At 45.8% G+C, this 19161-nt stretch overlaps 1 protein-coding gene across 1 annotated transcript; it reads right to left on the reverse strand.

Moving 5' to 3' along the window:
- Nucleotides 1–7579: 7579 nt before the first annotated feature.
- NPM1 (nucleophosmin 1) lies at nt 7580–18752 on the reverse strand. The gene is made up of 11 exons (XM_085236521.1): nt 18590–18752; nt 18031–18110; nt 15129–15248; nt 14406–14499; nt 13814–13917; nt 13247–13308; nt 12807–12861; nt 11717–11806; nt 10799–10900; nt 8919–8993; nt 7580–7937 (listed from the first exon to the last, which is right to left on the reverse strand). The coding sequence occupies exons 1-11, from the start codon at nt 18651–18653 to the stop codon at nt 7899–7901; spliced, it is 885 nt and encodes a 294-aa protein (XP_085092647.1). The 5' UTR covers nt 18654–18752; the 3' UTR covers nt 7580–7898.
- Between the last annotated feature and the right edge of the window lie 409 nt (nt 18753–19161).

Below are 19161 nucleotides of genomic sequence, written 5' to 3' on the forward strand. Positions count from 1 at the left end.
CTCTTCGCCTTTCTGCGCTTTTATTCTATATAGAAATATGGTTTGGGTTGGTTTTTTTTTCCGGAATAAATGAAAAAAAATCACACGTTGGGAGCGCGCGGTGAGTGCCTGCCCGTCTCCGAGAGCTCGTTCCGAGCAGACAAAGCGCCGGGAACTGCAAACCTCCAGCATATTCCAACTCTCAGAAGAGAGCCTAACGTCAGTTAACACCTTATTAAGTGAGAACATAACCGTAGCTCATAACCGCCAGCTTTCCAAATACTCGAGTAACAGTGCACGTCAGAGCACACACCCATGGGGACAGCCCGCTGCCTGCAGCATCTTCCCCCACTTCAGAGCACATCACCTGCAGGCAGCACCACACGGTGCTATCCCACCTGTAGCTCAGAGAAAACCCGAACAAGTTTGAAAGCAGTGACAGAGCTTCTTCAGTATCCTCCCAGGTTAGCCAGGAAAATATTCCACATATTCCCTGCTTGCTTTTTAACAGCAGCTGGGCCCCAATGCACTGCTTTGCGCGCACGCACACACACACACACACACACACACACACACACACACACAGGTATTTCTTCCCCACTCTGATTCTACTGAAGGCCCTGTAAACTCAATGAGAAATGCAGAGCCTGGTACAAGAACAGTACAGTTCATGGGATGCAGCCTTGGAGGTGCTGGGGAGGCCCCGAGCCCCATGGGTTGGGGAACGCAGCACAGCTGGGCTCTGCAGCAGAGGCTGAGCCCCCCGTGTGTGAGCCCTAAAACCTGCCTGCACCGCCCCGCAGCACTGCACGGCTGTCATTGAGCTGAATGCTTGCAAAAGTGAAATTTGCTCCTTCCTCCTGGACCACAAAAACCCCAAATCGCTCATGTGCGGCACAACGCAGCTCCCCTCCCTGCCCTGCCTCTCTGAGGGCGTGCAGCCACACATGGGCAGAGGGGATTTAGCGCAGCTCATGACCCAGTGGGAGGGGATGCAGAGTGGGGCCCTACCTTTGCTGCCAGCAGCTCCCCGCAGAGCTTCACAACCCCTGGGACTTGTCATCGAGTGGGCAAAGTGGTGATGCTGGAGCCTCACACCTCTGGGTCCCAAAGCCAAAGTGCCAGGGGGGCAGAGGGAGAAGTGACCCCACCCCACAGACTGAGAGCTGCCAGGAGCACAGGACTGGTGGTGGTGGCAGGGAGACAGCAGAGTTTGGGTTTTAATGCTGAAGATAACCTATTGAAATCAGAAACGGGATGTTTACTTCAAGAAGATGCACGTTTTATGCCTCAGAAGTGTGATAAGTCCTCCTTCAGTCGTACGATCCCAATAGTTACCTGGAGAATAATGCAGAGCATCCCTGGCAAGCTGCCCTGCGGAGCAGAGCTGAGCACAGAGAACAGAAAAGGTGGAAAAAACAGAACACCACTTGGCTGTACAGTGCAAGGAATGCGTGCATCATAGTGCGTGCATATATGCAGACATAAAGCAGCCTGTCCCCTACTTGCTTCCCCCACTGACGGCCTCTGCTTGATCCCACGAGCATCACAGCTCACTCTGCTGGTTCCATGCAGCTGAGCCAAGGTGCAAATTTGGGCAGATCAGCTCCCAGCAGCTTTCTCATCACTTTTCCATGAAGCAGCATGTTGGGTAGGTACGTGTGTGCCCAGCATTGTGCTTCCCATCAGCCCCCAGGGTTGCTGCCTTTCAGCCTCAAATGCAAATCCCTAATTTAAGAGAACATCCTGCAGGGCCTTGGGGCTTATTGAATCCATTGCTGCCCCCCAGCAGCCCCACTGAGCACCCCAGCAGCCCCAGCCAACTCACAGGGCTACCGAGGTGCCCAGCACAACAGGTTTCCCTTCCGTGACCTGGTTTGCCCTGCAGCCAGGGCCTTCCTCCTGCAGGGAAGAGAAAAGCACAGGGTCATGCTGCAGAGAGCAGCTGGGCTGCACAGCTCAGCCCCACAGTGAACCCACACTGCTTTCACTCCATCTGATTCTCAGTCTTTTCCCTTGGGTCATGTCCATCAGTGATTCTCACTGAAGTTTCTCACTGAAGTAGGGGATTTCCACAATTTAAGCCTTCTGTAAAAGGCAAGACAACATGAAGAAGGGACACAATGCATATTCTGTCCATACCCAGCCCACATACATCAACCTTATAGAGTCCATAGGGGACTAAGAAACTTCTCCCAGGCAGATGAGCCGGGCAATGGGGGGACACAGTGTGAGCACTGCCAGAAGAGCTCAGAAAAACCCCAGTGCATCCCCGGGAGGACAGGACCTGAGCCCAGCTCTGTGATGCTCAGTCACACCCTGCAGGAGGAAGGCAGGACACAGCTTCAGCTGGTAACTGAAGCCCAGGGGCCCAAAGCACACGGCCGCACAGGAGCACTGCACATGGATACAGATTTATAGGCTGCACTGTGCTTCCTAAGTGAAATGCATCCATGAGGACAGAATCCTGCAGGCAGCTTCGTGGGAGCAGTACTTGCCACCAGACCCCACCAAGGATACTCATCCTGGAGCACGTGTGGCACTCAGCACTCACCTTCAGGACCATCACTGCCTCTCCTCACAATGTTGCTTTGATTTCAGTTGGAACGCTGTTTAAGCAGGTGCCAGAGCTTTGTGGAGGGTTTTTTCTTGTTTTTTTAGCACATCACTCAGCTTTCCATTTTAGACTACAGCACAGCCCACAGCAGGAGCTCCTTTCTCCCAGCAGCACTACACTGAAAGCTGCCAGGGCTCCTGGTGCACAAACAGAACAGCAGCACCATGCTCCCATGGGCTCTCCATGCTCCCACCACCCATGAGCACTGCAGCTCCCCAGGAGAGCACATGGCAGCTGCCGGAGCGCTTCTGGAGGGCAAGAATGGACAGACCTCTGCAGACATCCCCACACAAACCATGGGAAATCCCAGCCTTCGCACTGCACTAAATCCTAGGGCTTGGCTTCTTGGATTTATATTCCTCCATGGTTTCATTTTTCCTTAAAAAAAAAAAAAAAAAAATCACTAGCTGTTAAGCTTCAAAACTTAATATTTCCTTAACTCGGAGCTTTTCAGCTCAACAGCTCTTAAACATAAACCTCTTTAACTGAGGTCTCCTGAATTAAGCTGTCTCCAGCAAGTCCCCATCTCAAGCCCAGCCCTGGAGCCCCCTCCTCTGGGCAAGGACCCGTCCCTGCTGAACCTCAGGGCAGGGCTGCACATGGAGGTCACACAGCCACACATGGTCTTTGCCACCCCAGAGCAGCACAGACACGATTTGGAGCAACTCATGGTGGGCTTCAGGACAGAGCAAGCAACCAGCCTCCTTTGTGGGAGCACCTCGCGGCCCTGTTACCTCTGCAGCTCTGCATACCTTATGGTAACAGCAACAGGGCCATCCCCTGCACTTCAAATTCCTTTCCATGCCCCTTCACTCTCCCTTTCCTGCTCTTCTGGCTTGGACTGTGAGAGCTCATAGATGTGGCGCAAGGGAGGAGTGTTTCTGAAGAAAGAAAGTAAGGAACACAGAACTCATCCCAAAACAGCCCATGCACGCAATTAGGAGCATTAAGCTGTCTCTGCACACGCATTTATAAATCTTAATTAACACGTTATATATTTTTATTTACTTATTTTATCCAAATAAGGCATAGCTCAAATCCTCTCTTAAAAGAGCCACTTGTATGACAGACAACCAACAGCCAGACACCAAAGAGCTGATCCAATATGGCACATGGGATTGCTTCCAAAAGCATCGAACTAGCTTAAAGAAAAAGCAAAAAGCAGCAGGTACAGCCCAGGGTAGGCCCACTGAGAAGAGATGAGGCCAGCCCTCAACCCAAACCATTCTCATGCACCCAGCCACGCAAGCTCTGCTCCCACTTCCATCAGATCGCAGTCAGGACTCCGAGCAACCCCTAATGAATACCAGATCACAGAACCTCCAGCCTCACTCAACGCAACGAGTTGTGTGCACTGCTGCTTGCCAGGACCTACTGCCCATTAGACCGAGCCAGGGAGTAAAGGCACTCCATCGAACGCTGAGCTCCAAACCACCAAATTCATTTGCAGCTTCGTCGATGGCATTTCCCAAGTAGGATCCAGTCTTCAGTCTTCCCCTGGGGTAACGCTAAGAGGAATCTATCTGCTTGTTCTGCAGGGAACGAGGGAAGGAAAAGCTGGGAGAGGTTGGCTGCCAGTCAGTAACAGCCCGTTGGAAGGACAGGACACAGCCTGGGGCATTTGGTAAAATTACCAGAGGAGGGGAGGACAGAGAGTGTTCCAGCATGAACGTTGCCCCGAGGGATCGTCTGGGTGGAGAGGAGCCCAGAACCACCACCCATCCCGGCCTTGTTTTCCATTACCTCAGCCCACACACGCTCCCTTCCAGGCTCCTACCAGCCATGCTGGAGTTGGGCCTCCCCAGAGGCTGCAACTGGTGCTGAGCACAGGCGAAGCAAAGTCCCATACTGGTCATAGATCTCCAGCTCTGAGACATCCACGCTCTGTTTTGGATATTTAATTTTACAGAACCAAACAGAAACCCAAGAGAGAAAGTTAAGTAAACAAAATTCACTTTTCTTGAGCAACACAAGGAAGAAGACAAACCAAGACCTGAAATTGAGGAACACTGTTTTGCTGCAGGACAGCATCCTTCTGCTGTCACTTCCTCTCAAGTCAGATGCCCAGGCTTGGAGATCATAGAATGGCCTGGGTTGAAAAGGACCACAATGCTCACCTAGTTTTCAACCCCCTGCTATGTGCAGGTCACCAACCACCAGACCAGGCTGCCCAGAGCCACATCCAGCCTGGCCTTGAATGCCTCCAGGGATGGGGCATCCACAACCTCCTTGGGCAACCTGTTCCAGTGCCTCACCACCCCGTGTGAGAGATACCTGATCTGGAGAGAGAACAGATGTGGAGACCAGCTGCAGCCAGCAGCATTGGTCAGGGCACAGCCACCTGGAGGCACTGGCACTGCTGCACAGCTATCAGGAGCTGATCTGCCAGGGTAGGGACAAGAAAGCATGTTGCTCTTTACTTCTTGCTGTACCTCTGCGTTCCCAACTAGGCCACCCTCCAGGACCAGAGCCAGGCTCTCAACGCTGAATTATTTCCATCCAAACATTAGTTTTACTGCAATTAATTTTAAGGGCAACACCGTAGTCAAGAACAATACTTCAGCAAGCATTCGGTATCTTCTCTTCAAATGAGTTTAAACAGATTTCTGAATTCAACCTCATGAGCTCATCAGAGTAACTGAAAGAGCTGGCAGCTGCCCATGAATACCATACCTACGGGCTGGGACTGCACAGCCCAGCATCCCCACAGCACTCCTCAGCTGGCCAGTCCCAACAGGAGCAAAGTGCTCAGGGACATGACTGGCAGCAGCAGGCCAAGTCTGGTTTGGGGAGGGCTGGGGCAGACTGCCACACAACAACAAGCCAGATGGGGCACAGGCAGCAGATAGCCAGCAATTGCTGCTCGCTGCTGGAGGTGCAAGACTATTAACTGGCTAAAAAAAAAAAAAAAAAAAAAAAAAAGCCAACTTAGAAGCTCATTAAAATTATCGTTTTTATGCTGTGATGTAGATAGATGCCTCATGGTAGCCTGATGATTTAGAATTACACTGTACTTTGGCTATAGCATGGGAACACGCCTCCCCATTGGAACCACCCATACAAGCTCTACCATCCCCCTGCCATCGTGCTGTCAAGCGTGGCTGTACCCAGTGCCCTGCTACAGTCAGTGACTTATAGACACAAAACACCCTGGGCCTTCTCTTTAAGACTTCGTACTCAGAGTATTTTACTGACTGGACAACCTCACACTGAAATTACTGTACCATTTTCACATTTCAGGCAAAATGGAGGGCAATTTTCCCAAACTGAGCCCATCACCTCTAATGAAATTTGCACTCACTCATATGACACCATCTGTTGACATAACCCCACAGGAAGAGGCATTTCAAACCCTCACACTGCCATCTCACATGCTGCACTTACAGGATAGTTTAAATGCACCTGTGACACTGGATCTGCACTGTTGCTTCCCTAGCATGCTTTATTTTCTTCAAGGGGAAATGTTTGCTTTTAGGAAGTTGCATTGGTTTCCATCGCATCCATCACCTCCACTATAGGGTCAAACTTTTTAGAGTAGCAAACTTGTTAAAAAAAAAAAAATTATGACTTTTTACAAATTGAAAACCACATTCCACTTCTAGAACCACTCCAGCAGCCTCTACGAGCGACACCATGCCCAGCTAGCACAAGCCAAAGCAGGCTTTTTGTTTTGGTTTTATCATCTGGTACAAAGGAAACCAAAAAGTCTCCTTTTCAAAACTGCACACATCCTTCACGCAGATAAAAACAAACCCTCCAACAAGTTGCTTCAACGCCTTCCAGTTCTCATGCTGAGAAAAAGAGGAAAGTCAGTTGCATTAACTCACAGCAAGGATTAAATCAAGTTTAACTGTCACAATTTATTAATGTTATTTTGGTCTTCATACCATTACTGCAGTTACTACACAGAGAGAGCATTCAAGCACCTGAAGCAATACAGCATTTAGACAAGAGCTTTGAGAACAAGTTCACAAGTGCCAGGTATATCATCCATGCTTTCTTTCCTCCCTTCACATACCACTGACTTAGCACCTTGGCATTTGTACTTCATATAGCAACTGAAAATAGTCCAACAAGTGACTTTAAATTGTCCTTAGCATCACTAGTAGGCAATCATCAAAAATAAAATAGCTGGTAAGGCTCCATTTTGTCATCTCAGCCATATCAAAGGACAATTGCTGCTTAGTAAGCATCCTGTTTACTCCGAGAATTAATTTCCTCCTAAGGCCAGTGTAAGGATTGAACGTGCTTCGCCCCGTTTAAATAGGAGGATTAAGTTTGAACGTGGACAACCATTATCTGAAGTGCTTCGGAGAATGATCTGAGGAACTGTGATGCAGACTACCTGCCCATCTGAGCTTTTGGGATTTGCAGTCTTCAATCTTCAAAAGACCGGAGGATTAGCTCTCCGTTATTCCCAGGAATTCCTCCATGGGCCACTGATCCCCCTCATTGTGAGCTCCCTGGGCACATCCTTCAGCATTCAAGCTTACACTCCCCTCCACAAAACTTAAGCCCAGTCATTAAGTGAGACAACCTCAGAGACTGCAGCCCCTCAGAGGAACAGCACTGCCAGCAGTTCCCAAATCAAAAGTATTACATTTTACAAGCACAGTCACAAGCCCTACAAACTTAGCTGTTAGAATGAAGCCATAAACCAAAAAGCAATGAAGCGGGTCAGAAACTGAGATGCAGGAAGGGCTGTTGTATGCAATTACATAATTAGTGGTCACTTCCAGACAAGAATAAAGTCCCGCTTACCACTAAGTCTTCTCACTAAGCCATTTGCCTGGTTGCTGTGGAGCTCATGGAATTGGGGTATGGCTGTTCTTAAAGCTGACAACATAACTGAGACTGATGTGTACTTGCTAAAGAGAAGTAGCTAAAATAGTTAGCAGTAGCTCCTAGGAGAACCTAAAAGCCCTGTTATCTCCTGGGTTTGGTATGCAGACTACCCCCAACCCATAAAGAAAGAAACGATAGTACTTTATTAAAATACTAAATTTTATTTTTTTTTCCACGTACATTTAGTCTTCCCACCATTTCCATTTGTCTGACCACCACCACCACACCACCATGCCTTATCAAAACATTCCATACATACTTAAAATGAAGCTGAGGGTGGAGTCCCGTCTTTAAAAACTAAACAGGCATTTTGGACAACACATTCTTGGCAAGGTAATCTGGATGACATTTATCAGACACTGTAGGGAAAGCTCTTTCAGCATTTGTAAAAAGGACAGCCAAATAACGGTTACAGAAGTAAGACTGCAGATTTTAACAAACTGTTTAAATTGTTCTCTTACAGACTCTGTCTCCATTGCCAGAGAGCTTGAATGACCTGGAAGTGTACACAAAGAGTTAGAAATTAAAGTCTATTTCTTATTGTGTTTTTTTTTCCCCCCCTCTTTGCTATCTCTACTTTTCAAAATATTGACATTAAATGATTAAAAAAAAAAATGCATTTCTTTCAGAGAAAACTAAGTTGAAAGCAACACGAGATCCTTCTGCTAGAAGACTGTTATTCACTTTAATCACAATAATAAAAATTCAGTGAAGGTAAGTGAGAGGATGGGTGTGGACCAGCTAGGCAAATATTGGCTGAACTCTGCCTACCCTGGCTAATGTCAGACCCACTCCAGTAGCTGAGGGTAACTGCTTTTAAGTGCTCTTTCAAGAACCTATCAATTAGTCTATCAGACAAGTTTACTCTGAACCACTGAAGGAAGCAGGAAAGCGTAAGGAATTCTGTCACTGGAAGAAAAGTTTTTAACTTACAGGAATTTCGGTAGGGAAATCTAAGACACATTTTAGCCTAGTACAAGTTGAGTAATAACCAATTCAGAAGCTTGCTTCCTGATACCACCTTTTGGCTTGCCCTCTTACAAGAGTTCAGTTGACTTTGGGAGAAAACGCAGCAAGAAAGCCATAATCTCAATTGCAAAACAGTTCCCCCTCCCAGACACCCTCCCCAACAAAAGGCTGAGCAGCAGACTGGCCTAGGTGGCCAACTTCAGCAGCAAGGAAAACCACAGCTCATTTCCTTCACCAATCCAGTGCCAAAAGGAAAATTCTGTGGGTTTAGTAAGCAAGAGATAATTTACCAACCATATAAAAGCTGGAAAAATGTAATAAAATATTAACTTTCTCATCTTAGCCAACTAAACCCTTAAAACTGTTCCCATTTAATTTGAAGCATTGTTCGTGGTTTGTAACCCTTTGAAAGAGTCCAAAGCTTGTAAAGATTAAGAAGTGGAAAAGAATCCCTCGGTTAGGTTATAAAAGGCTTTGGGTTTTATCAGGTTTCAATAAATCCAGTTACCTTTTGGTCCTCCGTCCTGAAGCAATTCTTAACATAGTTGGCAAATTTGGGCTCCAGCTTCGGAAGGGAACAACCCTATTTAGAAAAAAAAGCAAGCTTTATTGGAATGATGCAATGACCTGCGTACACAAAACAACTCCGATGAAGCTTAAACCTTTTGCAACACAAGTGGAATTTTACTGAACTCACCTTGCAACATCCAAAACCAAACTTCTATTTTTAAGTTTGCTTTGCTATGGTACCCAGGTATTTCTCAAAGCAGAGTGCCTGCATGCTGAAATGCCTGGACAGGCATTTTGCTCGTGCTCCAAAACAGCAAATTTTTACCTTTTAATATATCTTTCTTTGTAGTCAACATCAATATGCTACTCAGATAGACTGCAACTAATTCCACATTTAGGGGTCCCTGCTGCTTTGTGCAGCTTGAAACATCACAATACTTCTACTTAAGCTTGGATTTGGATGATGTTTTACCATCTGCCACTTTTCCATTTGCTTGCTGGTATTTACTTAATATTTACTAAAGTGGAACTTCTGCATGATATTAATAAAATAATGGAAGCTACTCTTGAAGCTGTTAACTCACTGGCTGTCACAGCTAAAAGCATTTTGCATATCAAGATAAACTCGTAACAACATCTTGGAAAACATGAAATCTCAAGGAACCACCCTAGCACCCATCTGAACTAAGAGGTTAACTTGACCTAGCAGAACCCCATCTGTCAACAGCAGGCTCACAATCTAGGGATATGCATGTCTATCCCGATAGAAGCACCACCCATCCATACTTGCTCACTCTGCATCCCCCCCATATACTAAAATAATTTTTGCTGCATTTTGCATTTGTGGGACAAGACGGCCTTAAAACTTCAGGAATCCAAACACAAGATAAGCCTAATCCTATCAGCATTCACCGCTTGCCCAGGGAAGATATGGATGCCCCATGCCTGGAAGCGTCCAAAGCCAGGCTGGATAGAGCTTGGAACAACCTGCTCTACTGGAAGACATCCCTGGCCCACGGAACGGGGGCTGAACTATCCCAACCATTCCATGGTTCTAATTCTTTGGGTGACTTGTCAGTGTCAAGAGGAAACAGCTCATCTCAGACCAAAAAGAAAAATCAACACTCTCCATGCACTGACATCACTGTAGGCTTTAGCTTTACTCAAAAATAACTTTCCAATTGTCTGGTTCAGTCACCAAAGGGAGAAGATCTTTAAGCAGTTCTGAGTTACTAAGTTAAAAACCACAGGTGTAGATGTCAGGTCCTCACCGCCAGCTGTTCTGCAGTTAAGGTTTGTCTGCAATGAACCTACATAGCACACAGCTATCCAAACTTGGCTTATGGGAAAAGTACTGCTGTTACTTTCCACACTTCAACTCAAGAACCCATTGACAGGGCACTTCTACTGAAATGCAGCTCTAATCACAAGCATCTATCTCCCCCTTCTGGAAGTTCCAAAGCCTTACAAGCCTCTGGATATCAACACTGGATTCAGCTGGAAGACCAAGCAATTCCAAGCACGCCAAGAACTCCTCTTTACTCTAGCTGCCTAAAACACAAAACCTGCATGCTATTTTGACACCACCAGAATAAACATCAACCCCCAAGATTTGTTGCTGTGCTTCTCTTTTTTTATACAGCCTCAAACTGAGGCAGCTCACTAACAAATACAAAACCACTACTGGTGAAATATTTTTCCTCAATTTCTCGTGAGCAGAGGCTTATTCCCAATAACCTTGACTTCTGGGTGTCAACGTCAATCTACAAATATACACAGAGTTAAGAGCACAGCAAGCAGTGACATTCTTTTCTTAAAACTGTTCTTCTGCTGCTAGAAGTGTTAAAAATACGGCTGATGGAAGTTTTAAAAACTCACCTTGTCTACGGAGGCTTGCATTTTTGCTTTGATCTCCTCTAACGACAGAGGGACTTTTGGTGTTTTTGGAGTTAGAGATTTGTCCTTCTTGGAATCTGGAGTCTGAAAATTATTTGTTTTGTTAGAGAGCACACACAAAGCTGCATAGAGTATGCAAAAATCAAGTTTCCTGAGAACTAAGATATTGGGATACCTATTGTAGAACTTATCTTCAATACAAGTAGTGGCTATCACAAATATTTGGAATTGTTTCTAGACACTTGTCTACAGTTTTTCCTTTCAGCATAAATGAAACTGAAAACAACCCAAACATTCACTGATTTTGAGCTTCCTCTACAACTGCAGCCAGGTTCAGTTCACACTTTGGAAAGGCACAAACTGACAGTGTTTTTCAGATGCCATGCTGGTATCCATCCATTCCACACTGATTTCTGTATTGACCTTCCTTGTTTAAATAGATGCAGGAAGGAAAAGCCATCTAAGGAAGACTGACAACTACAAAGAAACAGAACAAGAAAACTTTTTCTGCTCACATGGATCAGTTTCCTAACTGGTGATACTACTGAGCCAATGTAGCAGCACTGCTGGGACACAGCAGGCAGCAAACAGAACCAGAAAGAAGGGAGACTGCTCTATCAGAGGAAGCCACCATGGTACCACAGTGACAGTGCTGGACCAACACCCTTACAGGTACACAAGAACAGCCTGGCAATTCAAACCATCAGACTTCTAATGTTCACAGTGGACAGCTTATTTCAAATACTGACAGTTTCATGGGGTACACGAAGCAAGGAAGCCACAGCATGCTTTATATTCCTTCAGAAACCTAACTCGATGACTAGCACAAGCTAATTCTGCTAGGCAAGGAAATCAGCTTCCAGAGCACCACAAACATTTCACTCGTTTTTCTTCACTCACTTTTGTTTTAGATGCTGGCGTGGACGGCTTTGAGTCTTTTCCATTTTGCTTTGCTTTCTGCATATTTTTTCCTGCAGGCTCACGGGCAGGCTGCAAAAAAAGCATTCCAAACAATTTGCCATGAGAAGACAATACTGTTAGAGGTGTTCCCATGTAGCATGATCAGTGCCCATTACTTAAGCAGAAATTAGAAACAACAGTAAATTAAATATGAAAAGACAACCTGCTTGCTGCTTCAGCACAGTAGAGAACAATTAAGTTTTGTTACGAGGCCACACAAGCATGCAGGACTACTTTCCTCTATATCCTAGATTCTCTAACATTTTATACAGAAACCTAGCCTGGGATTGTGCAAGAGCAATGCCACGTGCATATTTATGAACTGGATTCTTGTGTTCCTATTTAAACCAAAGGATCATTTCACTCGGTGATGACTGGCAAAACTGATACATTAACTGTTTCTTTCTAAGAAAGCTGTTACTTAAATATAAACAGTTCAAATAAAGAATTTTCTCTCTGCAGCTGCCAAATTGTTTTATTTCGTTTCTACCACCAGATGGCACTGAAGTTTGTAGATGCAACTTCAAACCCCTTCTCATAGGCTCATACATCTTATGTCCTTTCTCACTAAAAGCTCTGTCACTACCATCAGCTTTATCACACTGAAACAGCAAGGCACAATCCAAATGTAGGAACAAGTTTGTGCTTAATGCCCAGCACCCTTACATAACACCACCACAGCATATTTATTGCATATAGGTGGTTAAGAACCACTCAGCCTCCCTTCTGTACCAGTGTAGATCCAACAGACATTTGTTTCCATGTCCTACTAGAGTTTTTATATAAATGAAGTTCATTCCAAAGCATCCCATTCACACACGCCTTCCCCAATCTCCCACTTGAGGGGTCTCTTCATGTTAACCCTGAAACATTACTCAAAATCAAGACAGACATTGAACACCTATTAAGAAGGGTAAGCAGTATAAGCACTTGCCACTCCTGTCTGAATAAACTGCCCCTCTGCTGTAAGGCTGTTCTTTACGGGTGAAGGTCACACATGCATTCAATATAATACAAATGCACCACTTACTTTCTTCATTGGTGTTTTAACCTCTTCCTCATCATCATCCAAGTCATCTTCATCACTACAATGAGAAAGCAGTCATTCACCACACATTGTTTCAACAAGCTGCTAGGCAAAATACTCTACTTACTAATAGTGCAGTTAAATACACTGCCTTCTGCTTCAATGCTCAAGGGGCAAACCTTATGGTTATCAATACCACACTAAAGAAATCCTAAATCTATAGAAAGTTACTGAACTACACGTGATTAAGTTTCCCAACCAAACACTACATATTTGAATAACGCTAATTTAAATTATATTTGGAAATAAATTTGAGGTAATTCTTTTCCTATAGTGAAGGCCAAATAGCACCTTTCCTCACTTAACATCTAGATACATCACACAACTCATACTCTGAAAGTCATCCCTGTATTTCGAAACGCCATCAAAACCAGAATACATACTCATCATCATCATCCTCATCTTCATCATCGTCCTCGTCGTCTTCTGATAATTTTGCTTTTTTCTTGGGAAAAAAAAAAAAGGTATTTCAAGCATCAGTACCACATTAAGCCTTAAAAGACAACTTCTCAAAGTAATTTGGGTCCTAACTAAAAGCAATTTATTTGAAAATCAACACAGAGCTCCCAATTAAATGCTATACAAGCAGACAGAGTACACACGTTTATCCTTCTGTTTTATACCACAGCAGTGGTATACTGGTACACCTCCATAGTATACTGCAAGAGTTTGGGTTTGTAAGCATTTACTCCAAAATCTGCACACATCTGCAACAGTTAAAGCAGCCTTACATTAGCCCATTCATCAAAGCTTTGGAAACTATCTGTATTTAACAGCACTGCTCCACTTAAATCTAATACTTGTCAAGGCCTAATTACAAAACAAACCTCTTCCAAAGATCTCTCTCACACTTCTTATTAAGTCAGTCACTAAGTCACCTAACTGCTCACTTCTAAGGCAGAATGGATCCTGAAGCAAAACTGAACTCAGCAAACCGACTGGAAATATACCTGTGGTGTTTTAGCTCCTCCTCCACTTGCTGGTCTCTTTGTTGAAGCATTCACAATTTTTGTATCCTCCTCCTCATCCTCCGATTCTGGTTCTTCTTCTAATGCTGATAAAATGTTGGTAATGTTTAAAATACCCACCTCATTAACAATAGTAAAAGCAAGACTATTAGTAAAGAAAAACAGCACGTTATCACCCACAACTAAGCAAGATGTAGGAATGTTGGAAATAAAATTAGCAAGCTTCCAACCACCAAGGCCAAAAGCTTCCCAGCAGTATGCAGATACAGAAGGCAAGGAAATAAATGCAAGCATTTCTCTGAACTCCTCTGCCCTTTGTTATATATATCATGTTTCTGAAGACAGGCCACTAAAAGAATCAGAAGATCTGTATTAGAGAAGTATTGGTTGATGTACCAAGATACACTACTCAAATTTCACAGCCCTTCAGGCAGCAGTGGGAACTTCCCAGTTTGGGTGCCTTCTTATGCATGCCAAACTTCTTTATCATCAGACATGTGAGTTGTAAAAATCCCTTTGTTTTGCAAATTAATGAGCAACAGCTTTGAATATTAGTAGCCAGTGCAATACATACCTACAAGATGCTGACCACTGACATAAACAGGCCCCGAACCACATTTTAACCTCAAGACAACTGGTGGCGTGATCTCAAATCCACCTAGCGAAACCTAGGGGGAAAAAGCAAAGTGTGTTTAACAGGCAATCCATCCAAATTAAAACAATTGCTCCAACATACGGATATTGCAAACCTAACACACCAACCACACTCTTCAAGCTCACAGAATATTCCAGAAGCATTTGGAGTTAGTTCAGGGTCAAAGTGCAGCAGTAGCACTGTTTCTATAACGTGGTGATGGCATATCATAATCAAAGCACGCTTTTTAAAGCCAGACCAATCCACATTTGTCTCTGTATATTGCTGCAGAAAGGACAACCTCCAGTCAGTCAGCACACCTGCCCCAGCACTGTGCAGTTCCACTTAGACAACACTGGAAGGTTACAGACGCATCCACATGCAAATCCATGTGCTTGTACAGAAGGACATGACGTGTAAAATTAGTACAGCTTTTTAAAAAATGCGTAAATTGATTCAAAGCCTTTCAACTGTCTGTGACTAGAGTAAGCCTGGGAGTACCAAGAAATATACACATTGATTTTGCTTGTATTCACTGCATCTGTGAACCCACTAAGCACTATGGCAGATCAATACAATTTGGCCAACCTAAACTCTTTCCTGATACACCCTCCTCACCTGAGACCCAACGTGTAATAGATTGTTTCAGGTTCATTTACTTACTGTGGGCTGCACAGACATTTTCAGAGATGCCAGTACTACTTTGACAGGGTTGCCTTCGTAGTCCAGTGCTTCTGCTTCTACGACATGTAATTCATCTTTGGCTCCAGCCCCTAATGTAACCTGTGGAGTAAAGAACAGTGCACATCTCAGAACTGCCTTCAATATCTAAAGTCTTTTAAACTGTGTTTGCTGTTCTGTGTGCCAAGATTGACATTTGTATCTCTGACTGCTAATGCTGAGTTACACTCCTCCCCAAAACCACCACCTCTTTTCCCATAGCACTGGCATGAACAGCGTGTAATTCCAAACAGTTGCTCTGATGAATATAGTGAAGTTACACAGCTTATTGCTTTAAAGGAGGAGGGGGTGTCAGTGACAAGTCCAGACAGCGCTGAAACAGGCCCATGTGAAGCATACATACATGGCTAAAGGAAGAGAAATAACTGCTTTCACTACCAGAGAATCACAGCCTCAATCCTTCCCCTTTTACTGCTCCTGCTTACCTGTCACGTTCTCACTGCATCACCTACACTATGTTGTTTACTTTAAGAAAAACTGAAGTCTCACCGAGTTCAGAGCTTTTATTTAGGTGTGAGCCTTTTGCATTAATGCACCAAGGACAAACAGCTGTCATCCTAGCACATTTCAAACTCAAGTATCTTGATTCCTTACACCATATACAAGACAGCCACATTCTGGAAACTTGAAAATCATAGCTTCAAGGTAGCACAGCTTGAAGTGACAGACATGCAACAGGCCAGAAATTCCAGTTTTCTGAACCTCTGGCATCTGAGTCAGAGTTATATGCAAGTCCTCTGAAAACCAAGAACTTCCTTAAGTACTACAATTATCTCTGAGGCAAGCAAACATGGCTTACTGCATCCCTTCCCAACAGCCATGAGAAGAAAGCTTCTCTCTCACTCTTCCTGAATTTAAGTGTGTAAACACTTCACAGACAGTGGCATGCTCAAGCTTCCATTCCCCAAGAAATGTGTTTTAAGCAAGCGATCACAATGTAGACAAAACACATCAGATGAAGACTAAGAAACAGGATGTAGGCTCCATTACATTAGGCAACTTTTTTTTAATGTGAATTAGTAGTGGTATGGTGCACTGATCTCACCTCTCAGATGGATTCACACCACAGTGAATCATTCAGCTGGTGGGACTGCCCACTAGGATGAGAATTTCATTTTAAAACATGTCCTCCCTACCCCCAGCTACCTACCCCTGCCATCTGCACCAGTTCAACCAGTACTATGGCACCTAATATACATTTCTTTATTGAGTGACTGGCAGGCATCCATTTACATGTTTTGCCTTCTACACCAATGGCAGGCTTACCAATAATAAAATGGGGAACGAGGCAGCAAGCACTCCACTTGACAAGTGAGCCTTAAGATTTAAGTTAACCCTCATACCACTTTCTACCTTTACACACATCAGTACTCCTCCCCTTTCACTTTTATCCTTCTTTGTCCTTGCTTCCTCCCTCCCAGTCCCCTCTAGTACAAATTTGTCCAGGGGCTTCAATAACACACGTCTCTCTTTATTCACTTAGACTTTCATCTTGAGCACAGACCACAGTCACAGTGTTACAAGAGTCATGCTTTATCTTCCAGCAACTCCTTGCTCTGCTTACCAAGCCATCTCGAGTGTAGATTCTTCTAAGAGATTCCAAGCTTAAGCCATTTCTAACCTGTTTGTTATTTCAATCCCCATCATTCCTTTCAGTGATATTTTTTCTATAAAAGTCATGCTGTTGAATTACACCTTTTAGCTGGTCTAAAACTGTCCTGCATGCAATCTGCTTTATGCCCAATGAAGACTGCACAATCCATCAGGAGATGCTATAGCTCACTTCCAAAATGAGAATCTTTGGATAAAGCCTTATTGAAGTATCATCCTGTGACACTTTTGACACTTTTCATTTCATTACAAACATACAAGTATGAGAACCACCCACATCAACTTACTCAGAATATGTCCCTCAAAGTGAACTCTAAAGGGCTGACAATTATGTATAAATTACACATTGTCAAGTCCAGAGTGTAATTCCTGTGAAATGCAAGGACTGAAGACATTACTCCCACAACTAATGTTTAAGTGAAAGCACTAGGTATCGTTTTGTGTAAGTTGTGCATTGGACAGCATTTAACATCACGTCTCTTGCAAGGAGCAACTCCCACTTCTAGCTTTTTTTTTATTATTTTTTTTTTAAATCAATGTGTAATCTTCACATTTAAATGAAAGTGAAAGTGCAGAGACACCATGACCTCCTTGACTGGGAGCTACAGCCTCCTTGCATGTGAAGTTGTGGAATTTTGCGTTAGTGTTAAAGAAAACAACACAAGCATGCTCAGCCTTGAGGAAAGGCCTTGAAACGCTGTGCCCTGCTTACTGCCACAGGCTCCAGGAAGATCCAACTACACACACTACTATTAGCTGTTGGTGGAAAAAAAGCCCAGGAATTATGACTGGGGAGAATATGAAAGATCCATTCCAAAGTTAACTTTCTGTGGTCTGCTGAACTGTGCCCTCTATGATTAATGTAAGTCCTCCCCTCCTCGTGCTCCTGGAACAACTGAATATTGCACTCAGTGTCAGCTCCAGCTCTCAATTCCTTCCAGTAAACATTTATTAACTTACTGTATATAAGTTATCTTTTCCTCTAACTTGTATTACTTGTTATAAGCCATAAAGTATCATTACTTACTGAAGGATACAGTAAGCAAAACCATACATTCAGCTCCCAACAGGTAGAGCTTATTGTCGAAAAGATTTGTAGAAAAAGACTGGTGACTACAGAAATCCAGTGGGACGAAATGAATTCACAACTCGCACTGCCCTTCTGGCAGCAGCTGAACTCAGACCTCGCAACGGAGGAACAGACGGTACTCACCGTTCTCAAGGACAACTGATGCTCGTTCTCTTCATCGTCTACTTTGAACTGATATTCCTTCTCCGCTTTAAGCTCACAGCCTGCAGCAGAGCAAAGCACGATGACCACAGCCCGGCACTCGGCCCTTCGCCAACCCCCGCCCCCCCCCGTTACTCCGCAGCGCGGCTCCACGTGCTCAGTTAGGCCTCGGCCTACGACCGACCACACCACGCGCCGCCACCCCGGCCCGCCCCAATCGGCCGCGCTCCCCGCCGCAGCCCCCCCTCCCCGCCGCAGGCGCCGCGTGGGCGGCAACGGCCGCAGGTCCCCGCACGCCGCCCCACGTGCTCCCGGCCCGCGGAACAAAAGGCCGCGCCGCCGCCACGTGGGGAGCGCCGCAGGCACCGCCGCCACGCGGGAACTGCCGCCGCGCGCGGCCCGCTCCTCCCGCACGCCCCGACGGCGCATGACGGGACGCCCCTCCGACCCGCGGTCCCTCCGATCGCCCCGCCGCGCGGCCCTGGCGCGCACAGTGGAGCCGGGGGCGGAGGAGAAAAGGGGTGCGGGCCGGGCCCGTTACCGAAGAGGAAGGTCTGCGGGCGCAGCGGGCCCATGCTCTCCATGTCCATGGCGCTGTCCTCCATCTTCTCGGCCTGCTCGCGCTGGAGGAGATGCGAAGGATGCGGCGCTGCGGGCGGACGCGCACTAAAGGAAGCCACGCGCCCGCCCCCTCCCAGATATAGCCCGCGCGTTCTCGCGAGATCCTCGAGCGGGCCACGCCCCCGCAGCGCCGCTATCGCGCACGCGCAGCACCGCCCATTCCTGCAGCGCGCGCCCGCCTGGAGGGTCGTGTGCGGCGTTCGGTGCCCGCGGCTGAAGCGGCCACAAAATGGAGGCGGCCGCGCGGACGGCGTGCCGGCGCTGACGTCACTCCGTTGGTTTCCAATATGTCATTCATATTCCTCAGACCTGCGTTCGCATTCGAGTAGTAAAAGCAGTTCCGTTACCAAAACGGAGACGAGTCACGTGGTGCCCAAACGCATCTTAGCTGCCTCATTCCTGCCCCCCGCAGCGCTCGCCTGTGAAAGGCAGGCCGGCTGCACGTGCCCGGCCGGTGCTAAGCCTGGTGGTTTGGTGCAGTGCACGGTGCGA

This window comes from Meleagris gallopavo, chromosome 15, assembly GCF_905368555.1.
Source record: "Meleagris gallopavo chromosome 15, MGAL_WU_HG_1.1, whole genome shotgun sequence".
NCBI classification, from domain to species: Eukaryota; Metazoa; Chordata; class Aves; order Galliformes; family Phasianidae; genus Meleagris; species Meleagris gallopavo.